Raw genomic sequence first — 23816 nt, 5'->3', positions numbered from 1 at the left:
TAGGCACACAGCACCACACCCAGCTGATTTTTTTGTTTTTTATTTTTTGTAGAGATGGGGTCTGGCTGTGTTGCCAGGGCTGGTCTCAAATTCTTGGGCTCAAGAGATCCTCCCATCTCGGCCTCCCAAAGTGTTGGGATTACAGGTGTGAGCCACCATGCCCAACCTGAAGATGACTTAAGAGGTCATTTAGTTCAACTCCTCTTTTTTTTTTTTGAGACAGAGTCTCCCTTTGTCACCCAGACTGGAGTGTAATGGCATGATCTCAGCTCACTACAAAGTCCACCTCCTGGGTTCAAGCGATTCTTCTGCCTCAGCCTTCCTGCCTCAGCCTCCTGAGTAGCTGGGATTACAGGCGCCAGCCACCATGCCTGGCTAATTTTAGTACTTTTAGAAGAGACGGAGTTTCACCATGTTGGCCAGGCTGGTCTCGAACTCCTGACCTCCAGTGATCCGCCTTGTCCTCCCAAAGTTCTGGGACTACAGGTGTGAGCCACAGCGCCCGGCCTCAACTCTTCTATTTTGGCAAGAGAGGAGGAAATTGAGGTCCAAATATTTAAGAAATTGTAATTTGTACAGGCAAAATTATTTGTCCCATAATCCTAAAAGATGCCATTAGGGCTCACATCCCTGCAGGGCGGTAGGACATCCTGGGGCATGAGGTCTTCCCACAGCCCTGTTTCCCTGGGCAAACATTCCGCACTGAGTCATAGTTTCCCCAGCAATCAAGTGGGGATAATTCCACCTGCTCCGCCTAACCCCTGGGATTGTTGAGAGGTTCAGAGGAGATAAGAAATAAATGGGGAAAATGTTTGCAATATACACAGTGATTACTAAAATCTTTGCTATGTGAAAGTTCTTAAAATAGAAAAATGTTAACATCTTAAGAGAAAAAGGGCAAAGGATATGAAGACTATTCACAGAACTACAAATGACCAGCCAGTGTGTAAGCTGAGGTTCAACCTCACTTGCGATAAAAGAGAAGCAAACTAAAGCATCAGAAAATTACTGATATAAACTCCTTTATTTTCATTTTGTTTGAAGTGTGTTGTGTTAGTTATCTTTCTCCAGATATTTCAGTCTAAAACTCCTATACGTAAGCACAGTTTCCTACGTAACTGTACTGCTATTTACGCGCCTAAGAAAATTCACAAATTCCATGCGTATCATTTCATATCCAGTTTATGTTCAAATTTCCTCAATGTGTCCCCCAAATGCCTCACAGATTGTTCTTTTTTTCTGTTCCTTTTTTTCTTCTTTCTTTTCAATCTAGGACCTCACCAAGATTCATATAGTATTGCATTTTGTTCTATCTCTTTGATGTCTTTCAGCCTAAAACAGCCTCTAGATTTGAACAGATAGAAAGATAGGTAGGGAGACAGATAGAAGAGTCTCCCTCTGTCGCCCAGGCTGGAGTACAGTGGTGTGATCTTGGCCCACTGCAACCTCCCCCTCCCATGTTCAAGCGATTCTCCTGCCTCAGCTTCCTGAGTAGCTGGGACTATACGCACGCGCCACCACACCCAGCTAATTTTTGTATTTTTAGTAGAGACAGGGTTTCACCATGTTGGCCAGGTTGGTCTCAAACTCCTGACCTCAAGTGATCCACCCGCCTTGGCCTCCCAAAGTGCTGGGATTATAGGCGTGAGCCACCACACCCAGCCACTGCAGTTCTTTTTATGCTTTGAATATATCTCACAAAGAATGTACAGAGTACTTTTCAAATTTTATAGGAATTAAGTCTTTTCTAAGTGTAGTTATGTTATTAGTTTGATATAAGTTAGATTTATTAATGTTCTGTTTATATTCAATTTCAGGATTTGCTTTTTCCTTCCTTCATATTTACATTTATTTTGGAATCTATAAACCATTTTACATGGTTCAAAAGTCAAAACCATGTAAGAAGGCGCTCCTCTCCTGGGTCCCATTCACTCTCTATAAGTAACCATTTTCAGTAGTGTCTGGTGTATCCTTCCTGTGTTAGATGTTCTTTTTTTTTTTTTTTTTGAGACGGAGTCTCGCTGTGTCGCCCAGGCTGGGGTGCAGTGGCCAGATCTCAGCTCACTGCAAGCTCCGCCTCCTGGGTTTACACCATTCTCCTGCCTCAGCCTCCCGAGTAGCTGGGACTACGGGCGCCCGCCACCTCGCCCGGCTAGTTTTTTGTATTTTTTAGTAGAGATGGGGTTTCACCGTGTTAGCCAGGATGGTCTTGATCTCCTGACCTCATGATCCGCCCGTCTCAGCCTCCCAAAGTGCTGGGATTACAGTAGATGTTCTTGTCTTCTTGCTTACACAAAAGATTACACTCCAGAATGCTGTTTTTTTTTTTTTTTTAACACTATATCATGGAAATTAATCCATTTCAGCTCATAGAGACCTTTCTAATTCTTTTTTCTTTTTTTTTTTTTTTTAGATGGAGTCTTGCTCTGTCATCACCCAGGCTAGAGTACGGTGGCACGATCTTGGCTCACGGCAACATCTCCCCCCTGGGTTCAAGCGATTCCCCTGCCTCAGCCTCCCGAGTTGCTGGGGCTACAGGCGCCTGTCACCACACCCGGCTAATTTTTGTGTTTCAGTATAGACGAGGTTTTACCACGTTGGCCAGGCTGATCTCAAACTCCTGTCCTCAAGTGATCCATCCGCCTTGGCCTCCCAAAGTGCTAGGATTACAGGTATGAGCCATTGCACCCGGCCTCTAATTCTTTTTTAAGGGTGCATAACATTGTATCATGTGGATATAACATAATTTATTCAATCAGCCTCCTGTCAATAAACATAGGCTACTTCCAGTCTTTTACTATTATAAACAGTGCCACAATAAATAACATTATGCTCACAGTATTTTAGTATTTGTGAAAATACCTCTTACGGTAGGTTCCTAGAAGTGGTTTTCCCAGTAGAAGGGAAATTGCACATATCATTTTGCTAGTTTGTTTTTCTAAATTCTCCTCCATAGCGGTTGTAAAATTTTCCACCACCAGAAAAGTGTGAGTGTCTGTGTTATTACAGGTTTGCCAACAGAATATGTTGCCCAGCATTTGGATTTTCTCCAATGTGATTGGTTAGAAAGTGTGTTTTCAATATGCATTTTTTTTTTAAATAAGGAAAGGTAAGCATGTTTCATATGTTTAAAGCCCTTCTGTGTATCATTTTCTATAAACTGTCTGCTTGTCTATTTGCCATTTGTTGCCATCTGCGGGATTTTGTTGTTTGGTTTGTCTTTTTCTTCGTAACTTCCAAGAATTATTGATGCACTAAGAAAGTTGGCCCTTTGTGATGTAAATTACAAATATTTTCTTCCATTGTATCATGTCTTTTTGTTTTGTTTTGTTTTGTTTTTGTCTTGCTCTGTTGCCAGGCTAGACTGCAGTGGCATGATTGTAGCTCACTGTAGCCTCAGCCTCAGAGCCTCAAGCAATCCTCCCACCTCAGCCTCCCAAGTAGCTGAGACTGCAGGCGTGCACTACCAGGCCTGGCTAATTTTTTAAGTTTTTTTTTTTTTTTTTTTTTTTTTTTTGTAGAGACAAGGTCTCACTCTGTTGCCCACGCTGGTCCAGAGCTCCTGGGCTTAAGCAATTCTCCCAGCTCAGCTGGCCAAAGTGTTGGGATTACAGGCATGAGCCACTCCCAAGTAGCTGAGACTGCAGGCATGCACCACCATGCCTGCTAGTTTTTTAAGTTTTTCTGTAGAGACAAGGTCTCACTCTGTTGCCCACGCTAGCCCAGAACTCCTGGGCTCAAGCAGTTTTCCCACCTCAGCTGGCCAAAGTGTTGGGATTACGGGCATGAGCCACTGTGCCTAGCCTGTCCTGTCTTTTGGCTCTATTTTAATTTTCCTATAAAGATGTTTCATTGTTATGATGTTGGATTTATCTATTTTTTTTTTATTTTACTGCTTTTGAGTCATAGTTGGCCTTCCCCGTTTCCAGATTGTAAAATAATCTACCTTGATCTACTTTAGTGCCTGTGTCCTTGCTTTGCATTTTGATCTGATCTATTTGTTATTTAATCTGGTGTATGTGTGAGGTATGGATCCAGATTCATTTTTTTTCCAAATGGCCATCTGGGTGTCTCACCACCACTTATTAAAGAGTCCATCTTGGGCTGGGCGCGATGGCTTATGCCTGTAATCTCAGCACTTTGGGAGGCCGAGGTGGGCGGATCACGAGGTCAGGAGATCGAGACCATCCTGGTGAACACGGTGAAAACCCATCTCTACTAAAAATACAAAAAAAATTAGCCGGGCACAGTGGTGGGCGCCTGTAGTCCCAGCTACTCAGGAGACTGAGGTGGGAGAATGGCGAGAACCTGGGAGGTAGAGGTTGCAGTGAGCCGAGATTGTGCCGCTGCACTCCAGCCTGGGTGACAGAGCGAGACTCCGTCTAAAAAAAAAAAAAGAGTCCGTCTTTGCCCCACTGACTGGAGATGCTATTTCAGGGATCACATTTCCACAAGTATCCGGGCCTCTTCTGGACTGTCTATACTGTTCCACTGGTCTGTCTGTCTCTCCACGTACAGCACGGCCCTCTTCATTATGTAGACTTCATAGTGTATGTTTTAGTATCTGGCAGAATGTCCTCCTGTGACTTTTCTTTTTTCAGTATTTTCTTTACCATACATCCACGAAATGTAAAATAAAGTGTCTAGCTCCAGAAAAAGGAAGTGTTGGTATTTTCATTGGGACTGCATTAAATGTATATATTAGCGTGGGGATAATCGACATCTTTATGACAGTGAATTACCCTGTGCAAAGCAAGAAACATCTACTTTTGTGTCCTCCAGCAGTTTAAAGTTTTACACATCCCCTGTTAAGTTTATTCTTAAGTATTTTATCCTATCTGTTGCTGTAGAGTCTTTTCTTCCAGATCCAATTGATTGTACAAACAGCTCTTCAGGTGATTCTAAGGGATAGTCAGGTTTGAAATCACTGCTTTAAACGAAAATTCAGTGTTAAAGGTTATGGGCTGGGCGCTGTGGCTCACACCTGTAATCTCAGCACTTTGAGAGGCTGAGGCAGGCGGATTACTGGACGTCAGGAGTTCAAGACCAGCCTGACCAATATGGTGAAACCTCATCTCTACTAAAAATACAAAAACTAGCTGGGCGTGGTGGTGGGTGTCTGTAATCCCAGCTACTCGGGAGGCTGAGGCAGGAGAATAGCTTGAACCCAGGAGGCAGAGGTTCCAGTGAACCAAGATGGTGCCACTCTACTCTGGCCTGGGCGACACAGAGAGACTCTGTCTAAAAATAAAAAAATAAAAAATAAAAGTAAATGATACTCTACCCCCCACATTGGCCACCTTTCTTCCAGATTCTGTATTATCACGGTGCCATTTGCTCCCAATTTCACCGCTTTGGTAACTTCATAGTGATCTTTGAGTTTTCCCTTCCATGCCTGATATATAGCTGGCAGACTAATTTATTGGCTTCCTTGTCTATGTCATTGTTCAGGCCCATCCATTACTTTTAATTCCTTTCTCTAAATCCCCTGGCAAGGTCCTGGTCCATGCCTGCCTCCTTTTTTTTTCCCTTGGAATCTGTCTTCACCTGTTCTGCTCAAATCATTCTTCTTAACTTAAATCACGTTGCTCTGTTCTCCCTACCACAAGGGTCCCGTCAATCATCTGAGTTCAATGAATCCTGCGACGGTAGCCGCCACCTGCCCCACCAGAGATATGGGGTCGTCTCCTTTTTGCCAGCCAAGTGTCTTGGACCTGACTTTCGTCTTGAGTCCTCTCCTTAGGTTTCCCTGTGGCTTAGGTTTCCCTGTCAGCTCCTTATTTGTTCATCTTTCAGCACTAGCTCTCCCTTTCGCTTCCAGATTGAGATTTGACATTTTCAGGAAATTTACTCTGATTAACTTTGCAAACCTTCCAGCTTATGTCATAATTCCTGAATCGTCCATCCCCTAATCTCTTCTCATATATTAATAGTTAGGGAGGTGGTTCACTCCAGGGCTCTGACATCAAACTGGACTCCATTATAATCCTGGCCGGTCACTCACTAGCTACCTACCCTAAGCAAGTTTCTCTATGTGTCTTGTGCCTTGGTTTCCTCTTCTGGGATTCGTAGCTAATCATAGTGCCTCCCTTGCAGAGATTACACGAGCATTAGACAAACCAATGCAATGCTCACAATATCTTTTTTTTTTTTTCTTTTGAGACGGAGTCTCGCTCTGTCGCCCAGGCTAGAGTGCAGTGGTGCAATCTCGGCTCACTGCAAGCTCGGCCTCCTGGGTTCATGCCATTCTCCTGCCTCAGCCTCCCAAGTAGCTGGGACTACAGGCGCCTGCCACCATGCCTGGCTAATTTATTTATTTTTATTTTTATTTTTTGTATTTTTAGTAGAGACGTTGTTTTACCATGTTAGCCAGGATGATCTCAATCTCCTGACCTCGTGATCCGCCCACCTCAGCCTCCCAAAGTGCTGGGATTACAGGTGCGAGCCACCGCGCCTGGCCCAATGCTCACAATATCTTTAGCAGAGCAGAGATGAAAATGTGCCAGCAATTTTTACTCCTGCATTAACAGTGAGTACTTATAAGACACTACATAACTTGAAAGCAGGCATAATATTCATTTTTATTGTATTTGCAAGGTGGGAAGCATTTTTCATATTAGACCTTCTTTTTTAGACAGAGTCTTACTCTGTCACCCAGGCTGGAGTGCAATGGCACGATCTTGGCTCACTGCAACCTCTGCCTCCCAGGTTCAAGCGATTCTCCTGCCTCAGCCTCCTGAGTAGCTGGGATTAAAGGTGCACACCACCACGCCCAGCTAATTTTTGTATTTTTAGTAGAGACGGGGTTTCACCATGTTGGTCACGCTGGTCTCAAACTCCTGACCTCAGGTGATCCACCTGCCTTGGCCTCCCAAAGTGCTGGGATTACAGGCATGAGCCACCACGCCCGGCCATACTAGACCTTTTTTAAAGTGTTAGTTCATTTTTGGAATAGGTAACACATATACCAAGCACATAATTCAAAAATTGCAGAAAGGTAAATAGTAAAAAGCCAAAAGAAAGTCCCCCTCCTGCCCTGTGTCCCCTCAGCCACCCATTTCTCCTCCCAGAGGAAAGGCCCCTTCTGAGAAATCCATCAATGTCTGATGTCTGTCGACTTGGTTTTTGCTGTCCCACGACTTTCCAGGAGCCTTCGTTTCCCGGGCCCCTTGTGAGCTTTCCCAGTTCTGCCTTTGGCCCTCCTGTGCCCTTGCTAAGGATGTCTTCCTGCAGCATTGACTTCTCACTCTTCCTGCTCCGCAGGGCTCCACACAAATGCCTCTTCACAGAGTGCCCTTGCATTCCCTCCCTGGGGCCACCTTGTCCCACGAGATGTTCTTTCTCCCTCATTTGAATGCCATCAGCATGTGTGCCTGTTTGATCCCCTCAACACCTTTGATCATGTACCACACAGTTCATTTGGAGGAATGCGTCCTCCTCTTCTCACCCTTAGAGACGAACGCCTTCTTGAAGACAAGAGACCAGGCCATCTCCAGCTGTACCTCCCTGGAAGTGCTGGGTTCTGCGTTTGGCACGTAAAACGCACAATAATGTTTATTTTTTTATTTTATTTTTTTATTTTATTTTATTTTATTTGAGACAGAGTCTCGCTCTATCGCCCACGCTGGAGTGCAATGGCATGATCTCGGCTCACTGCAACCTCTGCCTCCCAGGTTCAAGCAATTCTCCTGCCTCAGCCTCCTGAGTAGCTGGGATTACAGGTACCCACCACCACACCAGGCTAATTTTTGTATTTTTAGTAGAGACGGGATTTCACCATGTTATCCAGGCTGGTCTTGAACTCCTGACCTCTGGTGATCCACCTGCCTTGGCCTCCCAAAGTGCTGGGATTACAGGCATGAGCCACCGCGCCTGAGCCCAATAATGTTTGTATTACTGAAAAATAAATAAATAAATAAATAAATAACATAGGAGGAATGATCCAGACTAAAAGAAACTAAAGAGACATAACCACCGAGTATAATGCCTACAAAAAGGTTCCATCTTTACTTGGCGGGTAGGGAGTACCCAGTTATTCCATTGTTGGAAGAACTGGAAAAATTTACATGCAAACTGCATAAGAGATGATATAGAATTATTGTTAATTTTATTAGGTAAACAATGGCATTTTGGAGATTATCCTAGGAGATACATACTGCATATTTAAGGGTGAATTTGCATAATGTCTCCTACTTACTTTCAAATGTCCCAGCAAAGTAAGACTTAGCTACAGAGAAAGAAGGAGAAGTGAGAGAGGGAGGAAGCAAACCGGCAAAGTGTTAACAGTGATCACATTTAGATATGGCTGTTCATTTATTATGCTTTGTACTTACCTATATGCTTGACATTTTTCGTGACAGAAAGTTGGGGGCCAGGCGCGTGGCTCCTGCCTGTAATCCCAGCACTTTGGGAGGCCAAGGCGGGTGGATCACTTGAGGACAGGAGTTTGAGACCAGCCTGACCAACATAGCAAAACCCTGTCTCTACTAAAAATACAAAAATTAGCCTGGCATGGTGGCGTCTGCCTGTAATCCCAGCTACGTAGGAGGCTGAGGCACAAGAATCACTTGACCCTGGGAGGCTGAGGTTGTAGTGAGCCAAGATCGCGCCACTGCACTCCAGCCTGGGTGACAGAGTGAGACCCTGTCTAAAAAAAAAACGAAAGAAAAAAAGAAAATTGGGGAAGGTGCATATAGTTGAATTGAACTAAAAGGAGAGTTATGGCCTCTCTCTGCTTGAATTTCTTCTTGGGACTCTGGGCATTTTGGCTTAGGACCCCCACTTGTCACCCTCAGTGCCGGGGAATGGTCTTGGCTCAGGATAACCAAGTTCCTCATTTCTAGTGACACCTAATCCCCATCGCAGTGGGGCATGGAGAAGGCACTTGATCCAGGAGCCATGTGCTCTCCAAGGCTGACTTCATGCTCTGGCAGAGAGCAGGCCTGGGAATGCCGCTGAGAGGCTGGGAGCCCCAGTGTCCGTTCTCAGGACTGAACATCAAACGGCGGCGGCGGAGAAAGTAGCTGGGCAGGAAGTGACTGAGCATCGTGAAGGAGAGGGCAGCCCCCTGATTCATTGCCTGCCGAGCCGGCCTGCATTCTTGAGACCCCATACGTATATTTTCCAGTCCATCAAGGGATAAATGCAGCTCTCTGCCCTGGCTGTGGGGATTATCCCTGGCTGTGTGATGGCTGAAAGAAGAAGGGCTCCTTCTGTTCCCAAAAGCCAGCTAATAATATACCACTAAGTAATCTGCCCCCTGTTCATCAGAGGAAGAATTCCAAGACAGGGTCCAGGTCACCCCTGAAGCTGCCTCTTGAAGAAGCAAGAGGCTCTCTTCTTTAAGTTTTTTCTCTTTGGATGGAATTTTTTTTTTTTTTTTTGATGGAGTCTCAGGCCGGGCGTGGTGGCTCACACCTGTAATCCCAGCACTTTGGGAGGCTGAGGCAGGTGGATCACCTGAGGTCAGGAGTTCAAGACCAGCCTAATCAACATGGTGAAACCTCGTCTTCACTAAAAATACAAAAATCAGCCAGGCGTGGTGGCACATGCCTGTAGTCCCAGCTACTCAGGAGGCTGAGGCAGGAGAATCGCTTGAACCTGGGAGGTGGAGGTTGTGGTGAGCCAAGATAGCACCATTGCACTCCAGCCTGGGCAACAAGAGCGAAACTCAAAAAAAGAAAAAAAAAAAAAAAAAAGAGTCTCACTCTGTCACCCAGGCTGGAGTGTAGTAGCACAATATCATAGGCTTACTGCAACCTCTGCCTTCCGGTTTCAAGCAATTCTCCTGCCTCAGCCTCTCAAATAGCTGGGACTACAGGCACCCACCATCACATTCAGCTAAGTTTTGTATTTTTTTTTTCAGTAGAGACAGGGTTCCACCATGTTAGCTAGGCTGGTCTCAAACTCCTGACCTCAAGGTATCCACCTGCCTTGGCCTCCTAAAGTGCTGGGATTACAGGCGTGAGCCACCATGCCCAGCTGGATAGAAATTTTTTTTTTTTTTTGAGACAGAATCTCGCTCTGTCACCCAGGCTGGAGTGCAGTGGCGCAATCTTGGCTCACTGCAAGCTCCACCTCCCGGGTTCACCCCATTCTCCTGCCTCAGCCCCCTAAGTAGCTGTGACTACAGGTGCCCGCCACCACGCCCAGCTAATTTTTTTTTTTTTTTGTATTTTTAGTAGAGACATGGTTTCACCATGTTAGCCAGGATGGTCTCGATCTCCTGACCTCGTGATCTGCCCACCTCAGCCTCCCAAAGTGCTGGGATTACAGGCGTGAGCCACCACACTAGGCCAGAAATTTTTTTTTAATATTACATATATCTCTTTCCTCCTCTCCATCTCAATAAGACATATATTCAGTGTAATTTACTCAAGGTTCTCATTAAGAAAACCAGTCATACTGTGCTGTAATCTTCAGGTAGAGAAGAAAACTTACACCTGGCAAACACCTGCAACGTACCAAACAGCGCAAGGCATGGTGTGTGCAATGCTGGGATAGGCTGCTGAATGCACATAACCAGTCTGGGAGGCAGGTATGTCACCCCCATTTTACAGAGGAGAAGACGAAGGCGCAAAGAAGCACACCGCCTGCCATCACGTGGTGTGCGAGCAGGCAAGGCGGGACCCACACCCAGGCCTGTTGGACTCTCAGCTCCATGCTCCTCCTGCTCCGACCTGCTGCTGCGGAAGTACATGCCGTTCTCACCTCTCCTAAAGATACGTTTCCAAATGACTAGACTTTGTGATTCCTGATATCCAGCTTTTCAACTGCTGTCCAGACTACGGTGGGTGCTATCCCTTCCAGCCACTGTGCGATTTCTCCTGGAGAGCTGACCTCCATCCCTGACGCTGGCCCTCTTCTCACGGCCTCCAGCAAGCGTCCTGCAGCTCCTGCCTTCAGTTTCCTCATCTGAAAAGGAGACAGTTCCGCCAAGGAGATGGTTCAGCGGGATGTTCTTTCTCCCTTATTCGAACGCCATCAGCATGGGTGCCTTTTTGGTCCACTCAACACCTTTGATCTTGTACCACATAGTTCATCTGGGGGAACGCATCCTCCTCTTCTTACCCCTAGAGACGAACGCCTCTTTGAAGGCAGGGACCAGCCTGTCTCCATGTGGATCTCCCTGGAAGTTGTGGGTTCTGTGCCTGACACACATAAAAAGTGTCCAGGGATGTTTATATGACTGAAACATGAATACATAAGATAGGAGGAATGATCCAGACTCAAAGAAACTGCCAAGATCTCACAGCTGAACACTCCGGGAGTGTACGACATTTTCTCCTAGATTCACTTATATTTGTTTGCTGCAGATGAAGAATTCTGATGAAGAGAAGGAAGGAAGGACAGTGTGGAAAGCCAGGCATGAAACTGTCAGCATTTTAGAGCTTGTGTTAGGTCCTGATGTAATATGGGCTCTCTCTTAAGGGAACTGAAAGAAATGTTGAATGGAATGTTTCTTTTCTGTCTCCTGGAGGTGAGTATAGATGTAGTTATATAGATAGACGAGTACATTGGTCACCGCAAAAGGGAAAAAGCAAAATTGCCCAGTTTCATTTCCACATAGTTCCTCCTGACAACACGTCTGAGAGTTGACGTAGAAACTGTAAGCATCCACGCCCATCCCCACCCCACCCACAGCCTGCCCTGCATACACCACTGCTGGAGATGTAGCCAGGACCGCTCGCCCTGTCCCCTGACCCCTCAGAGCTTGTTAACACCGCCGCTCCCCTCAGTGATATTTACCTGTCCGTGGCTGTCCTGACCAGGTTTCCCAAGGAGACAGCCCACCAATCACCCAGCAGCCTCAGCCAGTGCATCACTGGGCCAACAGGGCAGAGCCCCAGGGGACCACTCCCTTCACGACATGGATGGACACTTTAGGAGTGACAGTTACCCTCTCCTTGGATAAGGAGGGGCTCCAAGGATGGACATGTCAGTCTCACCTGGAGAGAGAGGGGCAGCGGGCGGGGGCAACGCTCAGTGGCTGGTGGGCAGGCAAGGGGGAAGTGAGCCCTGCCCAACTGGCTCCCTTGGCGGCCACTGGCCTTGCCTGGCATTCACTGAACAGGCGCTTCACAAACATGTGCTGCTTCGATGTGAAATCGCCTCAATTTTGTAAATGAGTCTGTAGTGTCCACAGGATTCATCATCTAGAATACAAACCATTAAGGATAAAGGCTGCATCTTCTGTTTCCTCTGTGTCTTCTTGAAGCACTGCGTGTAGGCGCCAGAACACACTGGGTGTTTTCAATACCTGCCTTCGCCCTGAGACCGCAGCCTTGCCTCCCCGGTCCCACACATACCTCATGGAGTGGCCTCCACATCGGGGCTTGGTACCGCTGTGTACGGAAGGGGCGGTTTCTATGGGAAACATGGACAAACAGTTCTATTAGAACAAGCAATCACAGGATGCCCACCCAGCCATCTTTCCAAAGATTTGTCGAGAAAAAAAAAAAGTAGGACGAGAATGGGCAAAAGCGTCCGACATACTTTATTCTTCTCTTGAGGCTTTATTTTTCCACTCCTGATTTAGAAATGACCACATTTGTTAGACAGTCCCCCCCGTCCGCCCTTTCTCTGCAGGCCACCGCCGTTCCCCCTACCCCATCCCGGCCAGCAGCTGATCTTTCCTAATTGGTCATCTATCTTAATAGCCACAGGTCCTCAGGCAGCTGTCGCTGGGAATGTGAGCTGGCGGCAGGGCCCCACGTCACTAATTCACTTGCTGGTCTTATTAGAGCTTCAGAAAGAATTAAGTTAATAATGACACTAATGAGCCAGAATGTACTTAGGAGAATAGAAAGAAGGAGAGGAGTAGAAGGAGGAGAAGGGAGAAGAGGGCAAGGCGGGGAGGGGAATTATTACTATTATTATTATTGTTATTAATTATTCCTGGCACAGATTTTGCAATCACAACCCAAGCTTGTGACACAATCTTGCTCGAAATTCCAAAAGGATTTCAACTTTTCATCCTCAGTCTTATTCATTTTTCCATGTGATGAGATTTTTAAGCAAGCCCCCGACTTCAGTCCTCGGTCCCCATGAGCTAGGGGCTGGCGCTGTGTTCAGGGTGTGATGAGCGCCTGAGAATGGAGGCGGCTGCCCCCCACCCCCCCTCGAAGTGAGGCCATCCCATCCCATCAGGTGAGGGAGCACCGGCCCCAAGTTCAGAGAATGGCATTCCAAGCTCCTGACATTCTGCTGTCGGAAAATGGTGATGGATCCTGCTCATTTCTAATTATACCTTTCCCTTGGCAACAACCAAAATACGTGTGGAAGAAGCTGGTTCTCGGCTTGGGGGGCCGCTCATCCTCTTTCCAAATATAGAGAAGGAATGAGCCGTGGGGGTTACCAATGGCCTATAAAAGCCTCGGGGAACAGCCAGCCCTCTGTGGCTCGCTTGTGGGTGGAGGTAAGTCACAGGCTCCTCTTCTAGGTCTCAGCTGCTTGGAGCACACCCACCCGGTGGGTACATCCACACCTTGTGCGTGGCGCCCTGGCCCTGCCAGGCTTTGGTGAGGAGCCCTGTGTGTGGTGTCCTGTCCCCGCCTGACTTTGGTGAGGTGGCACCTCATGCCTGTCTGAGTTTTCTTAGAATAAGCTAGGTGTAGAGAGCGAGGTTTCCCTGGGCCCAAACACCCAGCACCCTCTGGCTCCAGCACCTCCCCCAAGCAGGAGCCCTGCAGGTTCTCTTTCCTCTACCCCCTCTCCCCTGTCCTCCTCTCCAAGTGTCCTCTTAGGCAAGATCCTTTTGCATGTCCCATGGGCCCAGCTGCCATGGCCTGACCTTCTCCCATTGCCTTGGTGACCCATGAAGGGTCAACGGGACTGGGGGCCTCACCCTGCCCTCACCTTCCCCACCTGAGCTGTACATTTGCCAGGTGTCTTGTCCCCTCAAGACCACACTGGCTGTGACCATTGTGTGTAAATTAATCTCAGAGATATCACCAGTTCACAGACAAAGAGACCACCCCTTACCCTGGAACCATAGGCTTTTAGCAGGGATGCAGTCCCTGCCGTCCGATTCTAAACAGGAGTCAGGAAGACTGAAGAAGGCGCCGGTGCAGGCTGGGAGAAACCAGATTTCTACACAGCTGAGGGTTTTTCCTCCCTGCCTGGCTTCCTGTGGGTCACGTGCCATCTGCTCTTCTGGCCTGCCTCTTTAAAGTATTAGTCCTTTGTCTTTTTTTTCTTTTTTTTTTTTGAGATGGAGTTTTGCTCTCGTCGCCCAGGCTGGAGTGCAATGGCACAATCTCGGCCCACTGCAACCTCAGCCTCCCAGGTTCAAGCAATTCTCCTGCCTAAACCTCCAGAGTAGTTGGGATTACAGGCACCTGCCACCACGCCCAGCTTTTTAAAATTTAATTTAATTTAATTATTTTTAGTAGAGATGGGGTTTCACCATGTTGGCCAGGCTGGTCTCAAACTCCTGACCTCAGGCCATCCGCCTGCCTCGGCGTCCCAAAGTGCTGGGACTACAGGCGTGAGCCATGGTGCCCGGCCCCTTTATACTTTTTAGTTAACTCACCAGAAGCCGATTCTACATGGACGCAGCCACCCCAAGTACCGCTAAGTTGTGTATGTGCGTATTATTCCAGGTCCGGGATCTCCTGGCTGCTGCTGTCTTCTGTTCTCATCGTGCAGGTGGGACTCTCAGGTGAGAAGTTGGGCCCTGTCCCTCGGCTGTTGGAGGTCTCCAGGCAATCCAAGCTTGCCAGTTCCTCCTTCCTCCCATCGGCTATAAGGGCACAGAGGGACTGAGGAACTAGCATGTTTAGACAAGGACAGGTCGTGGCCGGGAGCAGTGGCTCACGCCTGTAATCCCAGCACTTCGGGAGGCCGAGACGGGCGGATCAGGAAGTCAGGAGGTCGAAACCAGCCTGACCAACATAGTGAAACCCCGTCTTTACTAAAAATACAAAAATTAGCAGGACGTGGTGGCAGGTGCTTGTAATCCCAGCTCAGGAGGCTGAGGCAGGAGAATCGCTTGAACCCGGGAGGCGGAAGTTGCAGTGAGCCGAGATCTTGCCATTGCACTCCAGCCTGTGACACAGCAAGACTCCGTCTCAAAAAAAAAAAAAAAAAAAAAGACAAGGACAGGTCAGGCAGGAGAGGAGGTGGCATTTGGGGGACTGTCAAACAGATGCTGATGTCAGATGCTTGCTTTTGTTCTTAGCAACCCAAGGAAGCAAAAGGCAGGTTCCCTCATGTGAGCATGTAGCCACCTTGATTGAAATGGTTCAAAAATATCTTTGCTCTTTGCCATTAGCACACTCTCTTTGAAGAAGGCGTTTATTTTTTTTAATGGTGTTTATTCTGAAACGTTCCCTCAGCAACACCTGGGTGTCACAGAAGCAGAAAAGGTGGTCCCAAGAGTGGCGCTCACTTCCAAGGCCCCTTATCGCCAATTCAAGCTTCAGATGCTTGAGGAGCTTGGGTTAAATAGGCTGTAAGCCTGTCGCACAGAGTAGCCCCTCAATAAACATAAACCCGTGTGATTTCCCAGCACTGAAGCCCTTGGGGTGGAGCTCCTCGAGGCATGAGGACAGCCTGGTTCCTGGGGCCCTGACGCTGAGGGCTCCTGTGGCTGAAGGAGGACAGGGTGGAGGCTGAGACAGGCCTGGAGCTGCCGGGTGCCCAGCAAGGGGGCAGCTGAGCTCACCGGATGGGTTTGCCTTCCAGCTGACACCATGAGCAGTGACACTGAAATGGAAGTGTTCGGCATAGCCGCTCCTTTCCTCCGGAAGTCAGAAAAGGAGCGGATCGAGGCTCAGAACCAGCCCTTTGATGCCAAGACGTATTGCTTTGTGGTGGACTCAAAGGAAGAATACGCCAAGGGGAAAATCAAGAGTTCTCAGGATGGGAAGGTCACCGTGGAAACTGAGGACAACAGGGTAAGACTCTGCACCTCCGCAGGCTGCTGGCCCTCCACCTGGTCATACCTCCTTGCCTGAGGTATGCATCTGCTCAACCCCAACCACTTCCAGATGTGGCTCCAGCACCGGAATGCCACATACCACGTAGCCTGGGGCTTCCCAGGTGTCCTCGGAGAAAGCAGAGTGAATACTGGCCTCGGGTTCCAGGGTGGGAATAGTCTGGCTGTGGCTGATTAAAACAATTAGTTTTCAGGTATTTTTGTCCATGTTCACTGTAGGCCAGAGGGGCCCAGCTCCACACGTCCAAGGGTGTGGAGTTGGGAGTTCAACATGAATGACAGCTGTTTTAGGACACCCTCCTTTGGTAGCCTAGATTTGTCCCAAATTCTTCTAGCAATGGCCGTCTAACTAAGGAAATAAGGAAAATGTATTAGGGGTCCTAGGGGACCACAAGATCAATGAAATAGCAGCTTCCTTGTATCATGAAGGTGATGAGCGCTGCAGCCCACTACATTCTGGTCCAAGCCATTGTGGGGGTGCTGCAAGGAATTCTGGACCTCACTAGTTTCTAAAATCTAGATCAGGAAAATCTGGAAATGGAAGGAAGGAAGGAAGGAGGGAAGGAGGGAGGGAGGGAAGGAAGGGGAGGGAGGGAGAGAAAGAGAGAGAAAGAAAGAGAAAGAAAGAAAGAAAGAAAGAAAGAAAGAAAGAAAGAAAGAAAGATAAAAGAGACAAGTAAAGGAAATAGTATCATTGGGTTGGGCATGAAGGAAAAAGGCATTAAAAACCGCCCTGCAGATCTACCAGCATTGGAGCTCCCAGAAGGTGGCTCTCTGTGTATTTCAGATAAGGAGCTAAGAATGGGCTCCTAACACATCAGGGAAGCTAGATACAGTGAATGATAATCTAAGACAAACCTAAGAGACCATCATAGACAGTGAGGGCCCATTGGCTGGGATGGTTTGAATGAATCCCTGCTTGAAGGCAGAGAAAAAGGCGGGTTTCCCATCCACACTGTCCAGAGACGAAACCAGGAAAACTGACCATTTCAGAGGAGGTCACAGAGAAAAAGGAGTGAGGACAGAGCAGGGGAGAGGAAGACAAGTTCCCCACCCCCTGTGCCTGAGGTCCTCCAGCCCTGGGAAGCCCCAGGGTGTGGGGGTTTCTCCTTTTGAGAGAAGGGCAGGTGCTGGGAACCACCGCTCTGCCTCATGGTGCCGTTTGCCTGACTTCTAACACTCTGACCCCAGAAAGGGCAGGAAAGGGGTGGGGAGGGCAGCTGAGGGGCCATTTCCTAAGCATGCTGGGGCTGGGTGGTGAAGGGGGAAGACGTGAGCCAGAGCCAGGGGCTGGACAGCTGCTTTCAGAGAGCTCAGAATGTTGGCGTTCTGTGGGCACCAGCCTGGCGATCCAGTGGCCCTCCCTCATTCTCTTTGGTTCCTGCCTCACGACTGCAGGGGACATGCAGGTCATTTTCTCTCTGTAGACAGGAAAGAGCCAGCTGCTGGAGTCAGCTGCTGGAGCTGGAGTTTGGTCCAGGCAGTGTTACGGACTGAGCTGAAGGGTTCCCGGGAGCTGGCCCCGTTCCCAGCCACCGTCGCCCACATCACCCACAGAGATCCTCTTTTCTCATTTCTGACATCCGTTTCTCACCTCAGGCCCACTGGGGAGGAAAAAGACAGCTCCGAGTAACAGAAACAAACCCCATTCCATCAGCACTACCACAAGCCGCCCCATGGCCTTTCCTCCCCTCACTGTGAGCTGGGCTTGCTCTAGGGCTGGGCCCTTCCATCTCGGCTCCAGAGTCTCTTGGTCTCTTGGTGGGGGCAGCAGACAAGACGTGCAGACAATCTTAGTGAAGTACTGTGCCTCTTCCCTTTTAGACCCTGGTGGTCAAACCAGAGGATGTGTACGCCATGAACCCCCCCAAGTTCGACAGGATCGAGGACATGGCCATGCTGACGCACCTGAACGAGCCAGCCGTGCTGTACAACCTGAAGGACCGTTACACATCCTGGATGATCTATGTCAGCGAGGGCTTTTGCCGTGGTTTCCCTGGGGCATTAGATATGTGGGCGGGGGAGGGAGGCAGAGGTATGTGTGTGGGCTGCGGGATTCTGGAAGATGACTGCTTGCCTAGCTGATGAACAAAAGACAAAGAGGGAGGAGAAAGAAGGCAAGAAAGCAAGAGGTGGATGGGGCAGGAAGAAGGAAGGTGGGGAGGAGGACTAGGAGCCGGAGAACGGGGAAGCGGGGGCCAAGCTTGGTCACGGGGCGCTGTGACTTACCAACTGTGGGAGGGTCCCCTACTCCCCTTTTTGAGTCTCAGTGCCTCACTATAAATAGGAATGGTAGCCTCCCCCCTTTATAAGTTTATCCCAAAGAAACATAAGATAATAATAAAGGCGGCCAGGCGTGGTGGCTCACGCCTATAATCCCAGCACTTTGGGAGGGTGAGGCGGGCGGATCATGAGGTCAAGAGATCGAGATCATCCTGACCAACATGGTGAAGCTCTATCCCTACTAAAATACAAAAATTAGTCGGGCGTGATGGCACATACTTGTAGTCCCAGCTACTCTGGAGGCTGAGGCAGGAGAATCACTTGAACCCGGGAGGTGGAGGTTGCAGTGAGTCGAGATTGTGCCACTGCACACCAGCCTGTGACAGAGCGACACTCCATCTCAAAATAATAATAATAATAATAGCAAGGGATTTTCCATATGCACATACACACATATACACACATATATGTCTTTCCTCCCACAGACCTACTCGGGCCTCTTCTGTGTCACTGTCAACCCCTACAAGTGGCTGCCAGTGTACAACCCTGAGGTGGTGGAAGGCTACCGAGGCAAAAAGCGCCAGGAGGCCCCACCCCACATCTTCTCCATCTCTGACAACGCCTATCAGTTCATGCTGACTGGTGAGTCTCCCAGGAGGAAGCACGGGGTGCTGGAGCAGGCATTGCATGAGGCTTGTGGCAGCTGCCCCTTGGTCTCAGGCCGGACCCCATCTGATGTTTAGCACAGGGAAAGGAGGAGGAAGGAGCCAAAAGAGGCAGAAAGGGGGCCGCATCATGCATGCCAAGGTGACAAGTTTGGATTTAATGCAAGTTAGAACATACAAAACGGAAATGGATGTTTTCATGGGTCAGAACTAAAAACTGACCATTTTATATAGTTTACCCTAATATATATTTTTATATACATATTTTTATATATTATATATAGTTTATTTTATATATTTTTTTATATATAGGTATATATAAATATATATATATATTTTTTATAGTTTACCCTAATATGACAAGAACAATGAGAAGCCACTGGCTGGGTTTTTTTTTGAGATGGAGTCTTGCTATGTTGCCCAGGCTGGAGTGCAGTGGTACGATCTCGGCTCACCACAACGTCCGCCTCCTGGGTTCAAGTGATTCTCCTGCCTCAGCCTCCCGAGTAGCTTAGATTACAGGTGTGCATCATCATATCTGGCTATTTTTTATATTTTTAGTAGAGACGGGGTCACTATGTTGGCCAGGCTGGTCTCAAACTCCTGACCTCGTGATCCGCCTGCCTTGGCCTCCCAAAGTGCTGGGATTACAGGCGTGAGCCACCGCACCCAGCCGCCACTGGCTGATTCTGAGTAGAGACTTGACCTCTCTGAGTCTCAGTCTCAAGAAGGAGGCTTTTGATATTGACCAAAGGATACAGCCAGACGGGAGAAATCAGTGCTGGTGATCTGTCCCACAGAATGGTGACTCTGATAAGTAATAATGCATTGTATATTTCAAAATGGCTAAAATCGTATATTTTAAGTGTTTTCTCCACCAAAAAAATAAGTATGTGAGGTGATAGATTTGTTAGTTAGCTTGATTTAATCATTCTGCCATATAAACATATATCAAATCATCACATTGAACCCTATAAATATATACAATTATTATTTGTCAATTAAAAATAAAATAAAATAAAAAGCAGACGGAGGCTCTTCAGCTTCCCACCTGAGGCGAAACAAAAAATGTAAAGGAAGAGGAATTGTGCAATTTAACTCTGACTGCTTCAGAGCTGGGTCGAATCAGGAAGCTCTTCTTATATCGCCATCAACTCTATTTTATTTTCTCCTCTGGCAGATCGTGAAAACCAGTCCATTCTGATCACGTAAGTATCCATGGCATAGAATGGTTTCATAGCTGTGACCAAATGTGCCACTGGCTCTATTCTGTTCGTTAGAAAGTGTTTGGAGCAGAGTCTGTAATAAAAAGATCAGGCTGGGCGTGGTGGCTTACGCCTGTAATCCCAGCACTTTGGGAGGCCGAGGCGGGCGGATCTCAAGGTGAGGAGATGGAGACCATCCTGGTTAACACGGTGAAACCCTGTCTCTACTAAAAAAAAATACAAAAAAAAAAAATTAGCCGGGTGTGGTGGTGGGCGTCTGTAGTCACAGCTACTCAGGAGGCTGAGGCGGGAGAATGGCATGAACCCGGGAGCCGAAGCTTGCAGTGAGCCGAGATTGTGCCACTGCACTCCAGCCTGGGTGACAGAGCGAGACTCCATCTCAAAAAAAAAAAAAAAAAAAAGAAATAAAAATGAAAAGATGGATTTGGGGATGGGCAGGAAGGTCTGCATAAGGCCTCAGAAAAATGGAATTACCCATACTTGGGTCAACTGAGCAAGTGGCTGTGGCACCTATGTCCTGGGCCTCTGCCTTCTCAAGTGGTCTGTCACATTAGTGTGGTGGGTGTGTGTCAGAGGTGGCTCAGACCATGCCCAGGCCTCAGTACGACATCCTGGAAAGCCTGTTTATACTAACAAACTTGTATCTTTCTCTCTCTTTTGATCACTCTGCACAGCGGAGAATCCGGGGCAGGAAAGACCGTGAACACCAAGCGGGTCATCCAGTACTTTGCAACAATTGCAGCTACTGGGGACCTGGCCAAGAAGAAGGACTCCAAAATGAAGGTATGGATGGGAGAGCAGGGCTTGCTTTGCTTCCACTTTTAACCGTGGTCTTAACCTCAGGATGAGGGGGGCCAGATGCCCTCACATTCCCCGCTCTTCGGGGAATGGAGAGCAGGCTAGGATTTACTATCTTGAAGGACAGCCAGTCAGCTTAGACAACACAGTGTGGAGTTGATCTTGCAGGACTAGATCCCGGGATTTCTTAGAAGACAAGGCTCTAGGGCTAAACTTTAAAGGTCAATCTGCAGACAGCTCAGAGAGCTTGTTCTTTTATGGCAGAAACACATATACCAATGTGAGTGACTCACAGTCTATCCTGGCCTTTTGAAACAAATATATTACAGCAGCATGAAGTGAATACGGACAACTGGCTGGAGAATCAAGGGATTGAAGTGTTAAAGGAATGTTCAGTCAAGAGACCCCCAACTGTAGCGCCAAATATAACAAAATGGCAAAAGTGTTTTGAGTAAGACGTACTGCTGATTTGGTTGGTCCTTGGATTGGAAAAGTCAAGGAGGGTGGGGATTTATCAGGGCAAGCCAGAGTGGCAGAGCGAGTGAGCATTTTTTACTGTCATTTTGTCATTTTGTGGCTTAAAAACATGTTACCTCAGGTCGGGCTTGGTGGCTCATGCCTGTAATCCCAGCACTTTGGGAGGCCAAGGCAGGCGGATCACCTGAGGTCGAGAGTTCGAGACCAGCCTGACCAACATGGAGAAACCCCGTCTCTACTAAAAGTACAAAATTAGCTGGTCATAGTAGCACATGCCTGTAATCCCAGCTACTCGGGAGGCTGAGGCAGGAGAATCACTTGAACCCGGGAGGCAGAGGTTGCAATGAGCCAAGATCGTACCATTGCACTCCAGCCTGGGCAACAAGAGCGAAACTCTGTCTCAGAAAATAAATAAATAAATAAATACATAAAAAAATAAAAACTGTTTCCTCAGGCCGGGCATGGTGGCTTACACCTGTAATCCCAGCACTTTGCGAGGCCGAGGCAGGCAGATCACCTGAGGTCAGGAGCTTGAGACCAGCCTGACCAACATGGAGAAACCCCAAAGTACAAAATTAGCCGGGCGTGGTGGGGCATGCCTGGAGTCCCAGCTACTTGGGAGGCTGAGGCAGGAAAATTGCTTGAACCCGGGAGGCAGAGGTTGCGGTGAGCCAACATCGTGCCATGGCACTGTAGCCTGGGCAACAAGAGCGAAACTCCGTCTTTAAAAAAAAAAAAAAAAAAGTTTCCTCTTCTTCCCTCAATTTCTTGCATTAGGGGACACTGGAAGATCAAATCATCAGTGCCAACCCCCTGCTGGAGGCCTTTGGGAACGCCAAGACCGTGAGGAATGACAACTCCTCCCGTTTTGTGAGTCTGAGTTTGGTTAAGATGGAATTTGCTTTGTGTCTCACAAAATAGGCAAGAGCCCTGTCCTCAAAGAGTGTAGAGACCAGAGGTGACAGATGATGAAAACCAAAACAACCCAATGGGACCATTTCAGATAAAGATAAATTCAGGCTAAGTTCAATGAACAGCGTGTGTGAGAGAGGAACTGCGGGCCAGGCTTGCTTTAGGCAGAGTGGGCAGGGAAGGCCTCTCTGCAGGGCTGGCACAGCAGCTGAGGGTTACAGCATGAGAAGGAGCCCAACTTAAAATGACAGGAAGGAGCGGGGACGAAGGAAGGGCAAGGGCAGTCCCTGACGTGGGGAAGGGCCTGGTGCAGTCAGGGCACCTACAGAGGGTCTGTGTGGTTGTAGGGAGGAGGGCAGGGGGGCCAGTTCCATGAGATGAGGTGGAAGAGAGAGAGAGAACTGGTCATTTGGGAGCCATAGGCCATGAGAAGGAGCTTGGATTCCTTTCTAAGTGTAAGAGGAAGCTACTGAGGGATTCTATAAGCCAGGGAGTGATATGGTTTGATTTACACCTTGAAACAATCACTCTAGTTACTTTGTTGACTAGATATGTTGAGGTGGGGGAGGAGCATAGAATAAAAGAGATAAGTAAAAAGAAATAAGGAGAAACCCCAAACTGGACGGAGAAGAAGGGAGAAGAGGAAGGACATATCTAATTTCAAACTGTAGGTGGGGCCGGGTACGGTGGCTCACGCCTGTAATCCCAGCACTTTGGGAGGCCGAGGCGGGCAGATCAGGAGGTCAAGAGACCGAGACCATCCTGGCCAACATGGTGAAACCCCATCTCTACTACAAATCCAAAAATTAGTCAGGTGTGGTGGCACGTGCCTGTAGTCCCAGCTACTCGGGAGGCTGAGGCAGCAGAATCGCTTGAACCCGAAAGGCAGAGGTTGCAGTGAGCTGAGATCATGCCACTGCACTCCAGTCTGGCGACAGAGCGAGACTCCGTCTCAAAGACATAACATAACAAAACAAAACAGAAATGTTAGGGGAAATAGGCTCTTATTCACATTGCCCATGAGATGAATAGGAACTATTGGGCCACGGTGGAATCTGGTCTTCTCTTGAATCCCGCCCCATACAGGGCAAGTTCATCCGAATCCATTTTGGAACCACTGGGAAGCTGGCCTCTGCAGATATTGAAACTTGTAAGTAGATCCATGGGGATTCAATGGCGTCTCAGAGTAACTGGGAACAGTTTGAAAGAGAGTCCTGTGTTTGTGTTCCAGATCTGCTGGAAAAATCAAGAGTCACTTTCCAGCTGAAGGCTGAAAGAAGCTACCACATCTTCTACCAGATACTTTCTAATAAGAAGCCTGAACTCATAGGTGAGGAAGTCACCAGTGGGGCTGGTGTTTTAGGCAGTTTGACTGTGATCGCTAGACTGAGGAGAGTTGTATCTACGTATGGTTACTCTACAGTCAACAGGGAAAGTTTATTTTATTTTATTTATTTATTTTGAAATGGGGTCTCCCTCTGTTGCCCAGGCTAGAATGCAGTGGCATGTTCACAGCTCACTTGCAACCTTGACCTTCCGGGTTCAAGCAGTCCTCCAGCCCCAGCCTTCCGAGTG

At 48.0% G+C, this 23816-nt stretch overlaps 1 protein-coding gene across 1 annotated transcript in view; it reads left to right on the top strand.

Moving 5' to 3' along the window:
- The first annotated feature begins 15107 nt into the window (after positions 1–15107).
- The window catches only part of MYH3 (myosin heavy chain 3), a 27758-nt gene continuing 19049 nt past the window's right edge, over positions 15108–23816 (top strand). The window contains exons 1-8 of the mRNA XM_031657380.1: positions 15108–15899; positions 17765–17908; positions 18649–18805; positions 20009–20036; positions 20729–20837; positions 22107–22199; positions 23328–23391; positions 23473–23571. Of these exons, the coding sequence (XP_031513240.1) occupies positions 15696–15899; positions 17765–17908; positions 18649–18805; positions 20009–20036; positions 20729–20837; positions 22107–22199; positions 23328–23391; positions 23473–23571 (898 nt within the window). The 5' untranslated portion in view covers positions 15108–15695. The remainder of the gene's footprint in view (positions 15900–17764; positions 17909–18648; positions 18806–20008; positions 20037–20728; positions 20838–22106; positions 22200–23327; positions 23392–23472; positions 23572–23816) is intronic.

The sequence above is a fragment of the Papio anubis genome, chromosome 17, assembly GCF_008728515.1.
Source record: "Papio anubis isolate 15944 chromosome 17, Panubis1.0, whole genome shotgun sequence".
NCBI classification, from domain to species: Eukaryota; Metazoa; Chordata; class Mammalia; order Primates; family Cercopithecidae; genus Papio; species Papio anubis.
This window is presented reverse-complemented; position numbering and strand designations above follow the sequence as displayed.